Source organism: Stegastes partitus, unplaced genomic scaffold (assembly GCF_000690725.1).
Source record: "Stegastes partitus isolate 25-593 unplaced genomic scaffold, Stegastes_partitus-1.0.2 Scaffold49, whole genome shotgun sequence".
NCBI lineage: Eukaryota > Metazoa > Chordata > Actinopteri > Pomacentridae > Stegastes > Stegastes partitus.
In genome coordinates, this window is record NW_007577780.1 from 90,463 (window position 1) to 103,680 (window position 13,218).

The window sequence follows — 13,218 nt, forward strand, 5'->3', positions numbered from 1 at the left end:
AACATAGCACATGTGTTTACACACTATGAACATGCACACGTCCAAATGGTAAGTATACATCACCTCCAGTAGTGTGCCAGGAAGCACCCACAATGTGTGAATGGCACCCACAGGAATCCAGATGATGGAGCCCAAGGCGACGATCCAGCCGACCCCCTGAGCCCAGGGAGGGAAGACATACTGCTCATAGCGGGCGGGTTTGAACTGGATGATGGAGAAAATCAGGATGACCTGCCACAAGAGAAAAAGAATATTAAATTCAGTTGAGACACTTCTGGATGGATCTCAACTGTTAAAATGTTGTTGTTTTTTTAAAGCCTGTTGACTTGCAGTGATCAGCACAGGAGCAACTATGAACCAGCACACTCTGAAGAAGATGTTGGGTCTTGATCCGTTCATCTCTTTTACGTTGGCTGAGAGTCGGTTCACACCTGCACGGCAAGAGGCGTTTTAGGTCAACCTTTACGTGTCAGTAGACAGTTGTTTTTATTGAGTTTTATTTGCACAATCTTATTGCATTGTGGCAATTAGAGAGAACGTACACATAGCTATAAACATGTGTTACGAGGTTTCAAAGTCAAGTGCATCATCAGATTAAGTGGGTCATGGCCTAAAAATGCTTTTCTCACCATAAATCCAACAGACTGCAATAACCTCAAAGAATGCAAGGAACATGATGGACACGATGGCAGTGTAATGGTCCATCAGCTGGAAGACGTAGATTCCCACCTGGATAGAGACACACTCTTTAGGACAGCAGCTCAGTGATATTACAGTTTGGTTCTAATTCGGTTTATACAGTGGGTTACAGTCTTTACCTGCATGACACAAGGAATTCCTAAAAGTAAAGCAAAAATGCAAATTGCAAGAACCAGGAACTCCTTCCGCTTGAAAATTGCCATCACTTCTTTATGGAATTCATCCATGAGACTGGTCACCATCACTTCAACCATCGCAAACTGGTAAAAAAAAAAGAAGAGAAAAACTTTCTCGAATTGTACAGTAGCACAGTCCAAATACTGTACCTCAGTGGATCATCTTCCATCTACCTCACTGTCCAGTCCAAGACAAAGCAGCATGAAGAAGAACAGCACAGCCCAGAGCTGAGACACTGGCATGTTGGCAAAGGCTTGTGGGTAAACAATATAAACCAGTCCTGGACCTGAAGACACAAAGACGTGACTGAACAAGCAACGCGTGGCTCTTCTCTTTTCAAGCATAACAACTCCCTCACAGAGACATGAGTGTACATGTAAAGGTCAAAATCAAAAAAAAAATCTTTGAAATGTGAGCTGTTATAAGACCTCTCATGGGTTAGGATTAGACGTGTTCAGGTAGTGATGTGAAAAAGTATTCATGAAAGACTGCAGTTACAGCACTTTAAGTGTCACGCTGTATGACAATTAGATTTTTGCACTGCAAGAATAGGAAGTCTTTTCTAACTTAACTGTCTTTAGTCTAGTTAACACACATATACAAAATGCCAAGGATGACACAATAAATCCCAACACCTTCTCTCCAGTTTGCTCCTTAACTACAAAACTATGCTGTTAAAAAATGAGGATAATGTCATGAAGTAATGAAGTACTTTTAACAAGTAGTTAAACAAGTAACATCAGTTTTTCCTGGAGGGGTTTCCAGTGAATAAACACAGAAGTAGGCTGTGAACTATCTTAATGATTAACATTAAGTAACATTAATTTTTAACGACATACACTCACTGGTTGCTGCAGGCAGAGGTGTTATAAGAATCACCTCTTTAAAACCTCTGGATAGGAATCCAAGAGAGAATTCCTTCAACATCAATGGTAGGGGTTGTATAATAAACATCCAGCCAATCACGTTGTTGCACTGACTCTAGCATGGTGTCGAGAAACTGTGCGCAGTAGGAGTTTAATGCTTTTTAAACCATATATTTAAGTGTGTTTTAATCAGATTTGGTTGGTGATTCTATGCATAAAGCTTTAATGTCCCAGTGACCGTGTAATTTAAGTTATGGTTGTCTCCACATTGATATAATCTCGTCTGGTTTGCCTGACATAAGCCCTCTGAGTGGTGAGTCACTGTTCCAAGTGAAGGAGTTTTAGTATCTCTGGATCTTGTTCATGAGCGATGGGAAAGCGACAGTGGTGGACGACAGTAATGTCGGCGTTGCATTGGACCATCGTGGTGAAGATGGAGCAAGCTGGAACCTTTTGATTTAACAGCTAATCTGCATCCAAACCCTCACCTATGGTCATGAGCTCTGGGTAGAGACTGAAAGGATGAGATCCTAGACACAAGGTGCTGAAATGAGTTTCCCCCACAGAGTGTCTGGGTTTAGGCCCAGAGATAGGGTGAGGACCTCGGAGTAGAGTCAGTGTTCTGAAAGGAACCAGCTGAGGTGGTTCAACAGCTGATCAGGGTGCCTTCTTTTGGAGGTTTTCCAGGCAGCTGGAAGGAGACCACCGGGCAGACCTGGAATGTGCTGGATGGATCACAGATCTCAACTGGCCTGGGATTCTTAAAATCCACCAAGAGGAACTGGAAAATGTTGCTGGAGAGGGAAGTATGGAGCGACCTGCTTATCCCGCTGCCACCATGACCCGACCACGGACAAGCAAAAAACATGGACGACAACTACTGCCCTGGGCTGTTACCAAGATGGCAGCTGGGTGGCAAGATTTGACTGTAAAGGCTTTGATGGAGTTGACTCCATTAACTTAGCTAGCCAGAAGCTAGCTTCAGCTACGGCATTCATCCAGCTGAATTGACTGGTGCTCCGTATCTTTAGAGTTTTTTTGAAGGAGGAGAAACAATGTCTTGTCTGTTATCCATTTACTATAATTAGCATACTTTTCACGCTACCTTAAGCAGGTCATCTGGAAAGCTCCTTTCTAACTAGAGTATCTGCTTAACCTCGCATGAAAAAAGCACAATCAGTCAGACTCGTCTCTGTAATAGCAATAATCAGTGTCTGAAATAACTTCATGTTTACTCCACAGTGCATTAGACTGACATTCATGTCTGCTCCTTGTTTTTAGTGTGAGCTGAGGGTTTACTCTCAGAGAACACATGTTCACAGGATTGAGCTTTTAAAACCCTGAACAACATGCATGCATGATGTTATGAGGTCCGGCCTTGAGACCAGGAGAACGGGACTTCCTTCCCATCACTATCTCTCACCTTCACCTTTTACTTTTGCCCTGAATAGTTTATGATGTTGTGTTTGGTAATACTGTAATCCTTGACCAGGAGTGGACATCATGCTCTTCATGTTATCATGTTTGGTTCAGGAGATATGATGCAAAACACATAATATGGGGGGGAGACGACGACAACTGCCATTACTACCATGAAGCTTAAAGCATTTTTGCAAAGCTCCATTTCTGAAAATGGACAAGGTTCTGAACTGGACAACTACTGTATGCCAAGTTTTCTATGTTTATGAAAAAGTGGACATGGAGTGGTGAGTCAGTGGACAGGACGGTGGTTGTAGGTGATTTCTTTGAATTTTTTAGCTTGAGTTTGTCATTTGCCACATCACCATGGCTTTATATTACCGTTATGACTGGTATTTTATTGGATTATATCTTGGTTTCACTTCCCCAGAGTCAGAATTATTAAATAAATTCATATAATTAAGTGAAAAATGTGTCACAAACAGAGGCATTGTCTTGCTAGAATGCTGATTTATAAGCCTGCAAATCCTCGCACAGGTCAAATAAACTATTGTTATGACCCTGTGCGGGTCATCTGTGGTGTTTTGTGTTTTGCTGCCTGTGTCTGTCCCCAGTGTGAGTTTGTGTGCATGTGTGTGGTGACGAATGAATTAGGAGCAGGTGGTGACCCCGGGTTGGCTGGCTCACCTGCTGCCGCGCCAATTTCCAGCCACATCATTGGTCAGAGGGCGGGCCAACCCAGTATTTAAACAGCCCGCCAGCTGTGGTCCTGGCTCCTCACCTCCAGCATCACCACTTCGGAGAATGCCAGCAGACCCTTACGCAGCAGTCGTGTGTTTGTTACAGAATCGTTTGAAAACAGATCCTGAGTTTTGTCGTGACCCTTCGTAAACTTGTAGTTGGAGAGCAGAATAGGAGGGAGAGGCCCTTTTCTTTTGTACCTTTTCTCCTGTTTTTTTGTTCTTAGGTAGGTAGGTGAGATTGTTGTCTTTTATTTGCTTTTTCTTTTCTGATAGCCAGGATTAAGGTAGGACAGGTTTTGTTTGTTGTTTTGGCCTGATTTCCCCTCTTTGTTGTGAAAATAAAAAACTGCTTGTTTGATAACTGACTTGTCGTTGTGGATGGCCTTCTTCAAGGTGGAGAGACTGGTGTGGAGCAATATCAATGCTATGCTCAAGGTTCCCCTAGACCGGGGCATAACACTATTTTTTATCACAAGTCGCATAATTTAAAATTAAAAACATAGTATTCACTTCGGCTCCAGCATCCCCGCGACCCTCATGAGGATTCAGCGGTGTGTAGATAATGGATGGATGGTATTTACTCTGTTTTTATCACTTGTTTTGTTTTCTTACCGTCCACAGCCAGTTTGCTGACAGGAACGCTCTGTAGAAAAGACATGTAACCCAGGGCAGAGAAAATGACGAAGCCAGCCAGGATGCTGGTGAGGGAGTTGATGATGGATATAGTCAGTGTGTCCCTGTGGAGAGAGAAGATCTGCTTTATATCACTTTCTTACTACCCAGGGATCGTTGTTGTCAGCACAAATGGGGAAAAGAAATGCATCTGTGAGGGTTTTTCGAGCTGATTACTTCAGGATGTTGTTGTTGAAGGAGTTGTAGCTGGACATGGCCATGAGAGAGCCGAAACCAATCCCAATGGAGTTAAAGATTTGAGCTGCAGCGTTGACCCACACCTGCAACACAGAAGGTCTCATCGGTGCATGCGCAGTACCAGAAATTCACAACATTTTTAACTGGATTTATTTTGTTGTTGTTACAATTTACTATTATTTTACAGATCTTTAATTTAAAGACAATAGCTAGTAAGATTACTGAAAAAAAGTATTAATTTATATGTCAAAGCTAAAAAAAAAACACAGCCCAGAACTGTAAATAATAAAGATATTTTCTGGTATTTGAAAAAAAAAAAAAAAACAATGCTAAAATGATACATCATTTTAAATGTTATTTTACAGATTTTCTATGTTAACATAATATTTAGCAAAATTACAGAAAGAAGTATTAATTTACATGTCAAAGCTGCAAAAAAAGAACAAAACCTTATCAAACACACTGTCCATGTCAAAAAATTGATTTATAAATAATATTTTTACAGATATTTTTACATTTTTTTTTTTAGAATTTGACTGTTATATTGCACCGTTTTGCTGTATTTAAATCAGCTAAAATTTTATTTATCATATTTTATAATATTTGTCACTTTTTTTTTTGCAATTTCTACAGTTTTGGATGTCAAAGTATTCCACTGGGTTTTAAACATATTTTTTTCAGGCATTTTTACTGCCAGCTTTTCACAGCTTTTTGCAATTAAAATATATACATATATGTATTTACATCTTGTGCAGTATTTTCTCTCATCTCCTCTCTTTTTTCTTTCTTACCTCCACTGAGAGCAGCATGTCCCACTCCGGCACGATGAAGAAAATGATCCCGTTTAACGCTCCGGGAAGCTGCACGTTATTGATCAGCAGGGCGATCAGGATAACGTACGGGAAGAGGGCAGTGAAGTACACCACCTACACTCACAAACACAAAAGTGAATTATTTATTGTGTGTCCATCCTTCCGTCTCCACGTCTCAGGTTCTCTCCCTCATCGCTCACCTTGCCTGTTGATTTCACCCCCTTAAAGATGCAAAGATAAATGATGATCCAAGCCAGAATGAGGATGAGGAAAAGCTGCCATCGCAGTGTTCCCGCTTCATGCACGCCAGCAGTCTGCTCCAGCATCCTATATCTACAGATACGGCAACATATAAGAGGAAACAGGTGGTGGATTATTCATGCTCTATGATTTGACATAGAGCTTCAAAACACTGCAGCCATTAGCAAACAGATCATCTTGGCAGCAAATCATTACTAAATGGTATTCCACACTGTTTAGGCCTTTTATGGTTTTGAATTTATTGATCATTCACCAAACAAATCCTATTTTTGCTCAGTATTTATCTCCCACCATATTCCCATCCATAGTTGGCGCTCGGTAATCTGTCCACCACAACACGACACTGTAACCTCGTATAAGAGAGATAAGATGAAGATTTGAATATGGATTTGATAATTATGGATGTGGATGTTTGCTGAAAGACAGATGGCTGAGAAATGAAAGGAAAAAGTGTTTTAGTAAGGTTTTGGGACGCCACATGCCATCAGAACAGCTTCAGTCCTTCCCATTGATTCTCCAAGTGTCTGAAACTCTACTGGAGGGACGAACACCACTTTGTCCAAAAGATATTTCCTCATTTGATGGAGAGAGCCTACACATTGGTGTCCAACTGGGCTGAGATCTGGTGGCTATAATGGCCATTACATGTGGTTTATATCGTTTTTATCAAAGCTTTCAGTGAGTCCTTTGTGCTGATTGGATGAAACTCAGCATCGACGTTCACTGTCCCCAGAAAATGAACCCAGATGACCAAAACAGTGACTTTTCCTCTGATGTAACCATGAGATTGATATTCACCTGTTACAGAAATGTCTCGACAACTATTGGTTGGATTATTTGGCTTGGATATGCACCATCAGCAGATTTACAGTAGAAACCAGGAGTAATAAAGAAATCTCTTTAAAAAAAAAAAAAAAAATTCTTTCATTATTCTGATGTTTAGCAAATAGAAATAATTTTGGTAATCCTAACTGACCTAAAACAGGACACGTTTCGTCACACTTAATGTCAGATAGTGAGAATAAAAAAGGGTTTTATGTCTTTTTTTATTTTTTTACAGTGTATATAAACTTGTGGTTTCAGCTCTGTGGGTCACCTTTCATTGCCAGAGACCTCAGTCCCTCAGTTATTGTGTGAATTGCTAAAGATTAAAGACAGATTTTGTAACTGAACTTTCACATCACAGCAGAGTTACATCCTCTGCTTTACCAGGTGATGTTTTTGCAGCAAAAAAAACATTTTCAAATGTGAGTCCAAAGGTCTGAGACTTTCCTGACTTTAAATCAGGTGTGAACAGGAGCTGGAGCCAAACCAGCCGTCCTCCCCGAGCTCTGCCTCACGTGTAGTTTTGGCTTTTACCACCACATACATGCAGCTGGAATGACACATTTTAAAGTTAAAGTGGTTCGTTAAAGTGCTTTAACTCGTATCCAGCTCCCACATTTATCCACCGACTGCAGTTACTCCAGTTAATGAGTAACTGTGGAAACGTGAAGCTTCACTCCGCTGTCCAAACACTCGGCTCCCAGGAGGCACGGAAGTGTTCAACTGAAAATCCAATACTGTCAGCACCAAAGTCAAAGAACCAACATGTGTGTGTGTGTTTTTTTTATAGGAATTTGATAGCATTTTATAGGCGCAAGCATCCAAAAGATAAAGGTTGAACTGACATTGCTACACTTCCGTGAGGTATTTTATCTGTGAACCCGCCTGTTATCGCTGACCTTCCCTTTGACTGATATCCCTCACGTGACTCTGATAGGTTGTGTTTTCAGTTGCTTCTTTAATCTAATCACAATTACCTAATCTACGTTTATAGTCATTAGAAAAGCAGCGCCAGTTTGTCCCGCACAGCAAGACGTACTTGAAGAACTCCTGGCTCGCTGTGGAGGAGAAGCTGCTGTCGTTGGTGGCGTGGGTGGTGCAGTTAGGCGTGTTCCAGGTGTTGTTGCAGTTTTGCCACGGCAGCGGCGCCTGGAAGGAGCTGAAGAGATAATACAGGGCCCAGGTGATGACCACATTGTAGTACATGCACATGATGAAGGAGATGGCCACTGATGCTACGCCCACTCCTGAGATCAGACAAAAAAAAAGGTTTTTAGTCGCTGCTGGTGTTTGTGTCACTGTCTGACAGGTTTGTTTGAATGTAGTACCTTTCAGCAGTGGGCAAACACTAGCCAGAGCATGGACCGGCCCTCTCCTCATGTACTGACCCAAAGTCAGCTCCATGTAGAGCAGAGGGATGCCCAACACAAACAGCATGATCAGGTAGGGCACCAGAAAGGCACCTGGCAGAGAGAAAGTTGTGGTGAGTCAGCTCTCATATTGCTGGCAAATGAGGTTAAGACTAGTTTTACAGTATCCTCTAATCTTTAACTGCTGTGAAACATTTTAACTACCTCCTAAATTCCTTCCTTATATCACTGTAGCCTTACATAAAAAAGAAATGTTCACCTTTAATGCTGCAAACCAAAGATACCTTCCTAAACCATGCAGAGCTGAGAGTTTGTAATGAAATGCATATTAAGGAATTTTCCAACACAGTCACTGTCGCTGCAGAACAAACAGCTCCACGTTCATTAACATGCTTTTGTCAACCTTTGCACCCAGTGTGGAGACCGGCGTCGATGTAGTGTAAAAGGCTGCTCTAGTTTCATAATTCTACCTGAGCTCCAAGTGTCAGCTTGGATTCTCACCTCCTCCGCTCCTGTAGCACAGATAAGGGAACCTCCAGACGTTGCCGAGACCCACAGCGCAGCCGATGCCGGCCAGCGTGAACTCTATCTGCCTGCTCCATGTCGGTCTCTTGGGCGGCTGATCCATGTCAGCTCCCTGTATCATCACGGCGGATCGTCCAGGCCCAAACTCCATGGAAAGTTTGACTGGCATTTAAGTGACTCTGGGTGATATAACCTTCCTTTTTATTATCCTTAATGATTAGCTTAGTAGAAGCAGCATGCTGCAGCCCCGAGGCTCATAAGGAGGGAAAAGTAGGAAGAGTTAGCAGGTGTCATAAACCCACATTACATTTGGAGTTTTTAATTATATCTAAACGGCACAAAGGTTAAAGACATTAGAGATTATAATGATCATATTTATGACATGTTTTTATTTATCTTGTGATCAAATACTTTTGCTCATCTTATGCTAAATAAACTATCAACAATAGATTTTCTTGCCAAATACAAAAAAGCTTGATATTTTATTTTCTTAATATCTTAATGAGCTGAATCTCATTTTTTAAAATGATTAATTGGTTGCACATGTGAAGTATTTGTAGTTTTGTTGGTGTTAAACAACATCCTGTCTTGTTTGATTATAAGTTGAGTCATCGTGACTAAACAACTTCTACATAATTATGCTTTATGATTCACAGATACACTGATATCTCCTCAGATAAGTAACCACGAAGAAAAACCATAACAAAAATCACATGGCAGCTTTCTAAAGAGTTCATTTATTTATTTAGTAGCAATTAGGCTTGTTTGTTTTTTGTCTAAAACTTGCACTTATGTCCCAGTTGGAGGGGCTTTTTATTGATCTCCCATTTTCCCCCAAGGAGACACACATTTCTCAGTTTGATGTTGTAGAAAAAACTCTTACTCTGTTTGACAAATGGGGAAATAAACATCAGATGAAGGCACTTAAAGATAGTGACCTGAACCGCTGTGGTTCCTAAAATCAAAGTTTCAGAAAGCTGCTCTTTCCACAAATGAAAAACTTTTATTTTGTTAACTACTGAAGATTTATTTTTTTTATTTTTGGCAAGTTTATGACATAAAGCACATGTTTGAAATATTCACAATGTATTTTTGTTTGTTGTTGTTGTGAGTCGCATCAAGTGTGACTGTTTAATACAATTAAAACAATGTTTTTAATGTTTTATTGTTCTGTTGTTTGTCTCTTCAAATTAAAACTCTTAAAGTGACCTCATGCTGCTGTTGGTTCTTCTTTCAGGATATTTAGTCCCATTTAGAGCACTTGTGATCCAGATTTGATCATCTTGACAAGTTTGTTTCTGGATCACTGTGATTTACTCCAATGTTGCTTTAAAAAATAAAAAACTCCACAAAATAAAAGACCTGATCCTGGACAGCAGAACATGGGATTATCAAATCCAGATCTTTCTGATCCAGAATAAACTTTCTGATCAACTGGGCACAGAAATAATTGTATTGTTGAATAATAGGGTCAAAAATCTCAAAGCTAAATACTTGATAAAGGAAACAGGAAAATAATTATAGTTGAGCCACAAATTATGAACTGCTGTGCCAAATTTGATTAATAATGTTTTATTTGTTGTTGTTTTTTTTTGTTTTTTTTTAATTATTTGAATAGTAGTGTCTTTAGACTGGAAATAATATAAACAAGTGGCAAAAGGTGGCAAAGACGTTGTGCCAAGCCAGGTTTTTCTGCAGACATCCTGATGTTTTCCTCTAGAACTTTAAAGCCATCGTTCTTCTCTCATTAAGAGACTTATTTTGACAAGATCGCGTGGCTCATCGACTGAAAAACAGCACTGAAGCATCACATTCCCACCACCATGTTTTCTGTGGGACGGTGAGATTGACTGCTTTTCCTTTTTTTCTATCAAATGAAACTTCAAACACCATTTTTATCTCATCTGACCACAGAACTGATGGTCAACCACTTTCTTCTTTGTCCAGGTGAGCTTTGGTCCAAAGACGAGGGGAGTTTTTGATTGAAACCAGACTTTAAAAAAAAAAAGTGCAACAATTTTAGTGTGTATAAAAAGTGTACACGAGACATTTATAGTAAAAATGTTCAAATAATAAGACGCAAATGTAAAAATCATTAAAGATGTATCATCATCTCTAACACAGGGGTGTTACAGGGGTTGATATCAGGCCAGGAGAGAGTCCTCCTCCATGCTCAATCCTTCCGAACCGGTGACCTTCTTGCTGCGAGGCAACGGTGCTAACCACCGAGCCACGTTGCAGCCCCCCTTCCAAAGTCTTTTGCAATTAATTTGCACGTTTCTTCTCCGTGTATTTGTTGGGATTCTGTTTACTATTTGCAAAAAACAATTAGACAATTTTGAAGTAATGAATAATTACCCACATTTCCATTTTACTCTCTCTTGGGCCACACTCTCCCCCATTAGTCAAGTCATCAAAAAGAGACGAAGCTGGACAAATTAATCAGGCGGGCCAGCTCTGCAGTGGGCATGAAACTGGACTCCCTGGTGACAGTGGCAGAGGGGAGGACACCGAACAAACTGCTGGCTATCATGGACGATGCCAGCCACCCTCTGCACACTGTCATCATCGCCCAGAGGAGCCAGGTCAGCGACAGGCTGCTCCTCCCCAGGTGCAAAACCAACAGGACCAAAAACTTCTTTGTCCCCCTGAGCCATCAAACTGTTCAACTCTGAGCTCGGGGGGAGGAACAGCAAGCAGGGAGAGGTGGGGGGCGAGGGGTGAGGAGTGAGGACATTGGGGTGAGTTAGAGCATCATGCTCTATCACCGGACTGTGTGCAATATTTTGGCATATTTTGGCAAATTTTGTTACTGCATCCATTATTATTGTTGTTGTTATTATTATTATTACTAATGTTGTGTTGGTGTTGTGTTGTTGCTATTACAACAATTTCCCTGAGGTACCCCATACCAAAAGGATCAATAAAGTTCTATCTAATCTAATCTAATTATTTTCACTGATCACAACATTAAAGCCACTTGCCTAACACTGGCTCCCCTTGGAACCTTTGGGTGCTGTGGGAGCGGGGCCTCCAGGGAAAAGACGAGTTGTGCTGCAACTTGTGTGTGCTAATTTAAACAGGAAGTGGTGGATTTAGAGGCTGAGTCATCACCTTGAGGTTGATGTCACGTTGCTCGAGCAGTTTTTGAGCAGCGGTAGACCGAACAACAATAGTTCAGTAAGTGGTACGTGTCACAGAAACATCCACATGAGTGACAGGACTCAAGGATTCAGAACATTGTAAGGAGATGATCAGTGTGATTCATTTCACCTATCAGTGGTTTTAATGTCGTGGATGAATAGTTTATGCATCACATTTAAAACAGGCATTGAGCCAAAATCCGTTCCTATAGAGGAATAAGTTCAATGTTACAAATTCATTGGACTAATTGAAACATTAAGGTTAAGACTATAGGGCGGGTCCGAATAGCAGTTTCTGTTCTCCAGATATTCGGCCCAATTAGTGACGAATATCCCGAATATTTGGAAGGGGGGCGGCTGAGTATTCGTTCACACAAAGGCTTTTCTGTATTCTCTGATGTCTTGCTCTTCTGGGCCTGACATACGTAGGAGCAAAAACTAAAGTGTGTTCAATGCATGCTTTTGTTTTATCTGTAATTTAACAAAACAGAAAAAAAAAACAAGCTTTTTGCTATTTTTTGTCATTTAACGCCTAAAAATGCCACAGCTCTTAATGGATTGTCATGAAATTCTATCGTCTCCAGAGGATAAAACCTACTGACTTGGGTGACTTCTGGTCTCTGTTTGACTCTAAATTTAAATATGTGTTGTTTTTCTTCTTTTTTGTTTTTTATCACAACATCTACTTAATGGATAAACCAAAATGTTGTAAATGCATTCATGGTTCAAAGACAATAACGCTGATTGACTTTGGTGTTTTGATTTAAATATTTCATCGACTCTAAGATGGTCTTCTGAAAGACGAGATACAGGCATTCATTGCTCCCAAAGAATGAACTGTAATAACTGAATTTCTATTGATTTAATGCTTTAACAACCAGTTGCAAATTAGCAAAGGTTAGCATGCTAACAAGTTAAGCAATCGATTCATTAAACTAGCTCAACAGGATTAGACACAGCGATTACATTAAACTGTAATCACTGTAAAAACATAAGAGCTACTGGATGCTCTCATTCATTGGAATGATCTGTTATTAATACCACATGGATGAAGTTTGCAGTGTTACAGCAGCAAAGGGTATAGTGTGAAAAAGTCAAGACAACAAAAAAAAGCACATTAATACACACTAAAATGGAGAATATAAGAATAATAACAGGTGGATGGACATTTATTGTGATTTTACAAGGTGGACAGGGATTTTTCTTTGCCTTAAATGTAGAAAATATCACTAGTGCACTGGTTTGGAAGCCTTGATGTTGTTGCACCACAGTGAAATAAGTCGGGCTTGATATCCCGATTGTAGCACAGCAAACAAATAGTCGGCTATTCGGCTATTCGGGTCCAGCCCTAGTTAAGACCCTACACTGTTGTCGACATACACATATCACCTGAAAATTATAAAAATGTATTTAAGCATTCAAGTTCATTTGGTTTGAAGATCAAAAATGTGCCTGGAAATAATAATAAGGTTAGAATACTGTCACTTACCAAATAATTGTGTAATACG

The 13,218-nt window shown here is 40.3% G+C and overlaps 1 protein-coding gene across 1 annotated transcript in view; it reads right to left on the reverse strand.

The window, feature by feature from the left end:
* Positions 1-8,620, reverse strand: part of LOC103376510 (sodium- and chloride-dependent GABA transporter ine) — a 10,127-nt gene extending 1,507 nt beyond the window's left edge. Inside the window, exons 1-12 of the mRNA XM_008306898.1 lie at positions 8,544-8,620; positions 8,001-8,135; positions 7,712-7,919; positions 5,787-5,919; positions 5,591-5,700; positions 4,754-4,873; positions 4,517-4,641; positions 1,050-1,162; positions 819-959; positions 630-729; positions 331-431; positions 64-231 (exon numbers count right to left, since the gene is read on the reverse strand). Of these exons, the coding sequence (XP_008305120.1) occupies positions 64-231; positions 331-431; positions 630-729; positions 819-959; positions 1,050-1,162; positions 4,517-4,641; positions 4,754-4,873; positions 5,591-5,700; positions 5,787-5,919; positions 7,712-7,919; positions 8,001-8,109 (1,428 nt within the window). The 5' untranslated portion in view covers positions 8,110-8,135; positions 8,544-8,620. The remainder of the gene's footprint in view (positions 1-63; positions 232-330; positions 432-629; positions 730-818; positions 960-1,049; positions 1,163-4,516; positions 4,642-4,753; positions 4,874-5,590; positions 5,701-5,786; positions 5,920-7,711; positions 7,920-8,000; positions 8,136-8,543) is intronic.
* Between the last annotated feature and the right edge of the window lie 4,598 nt (positions 8,621-13,218).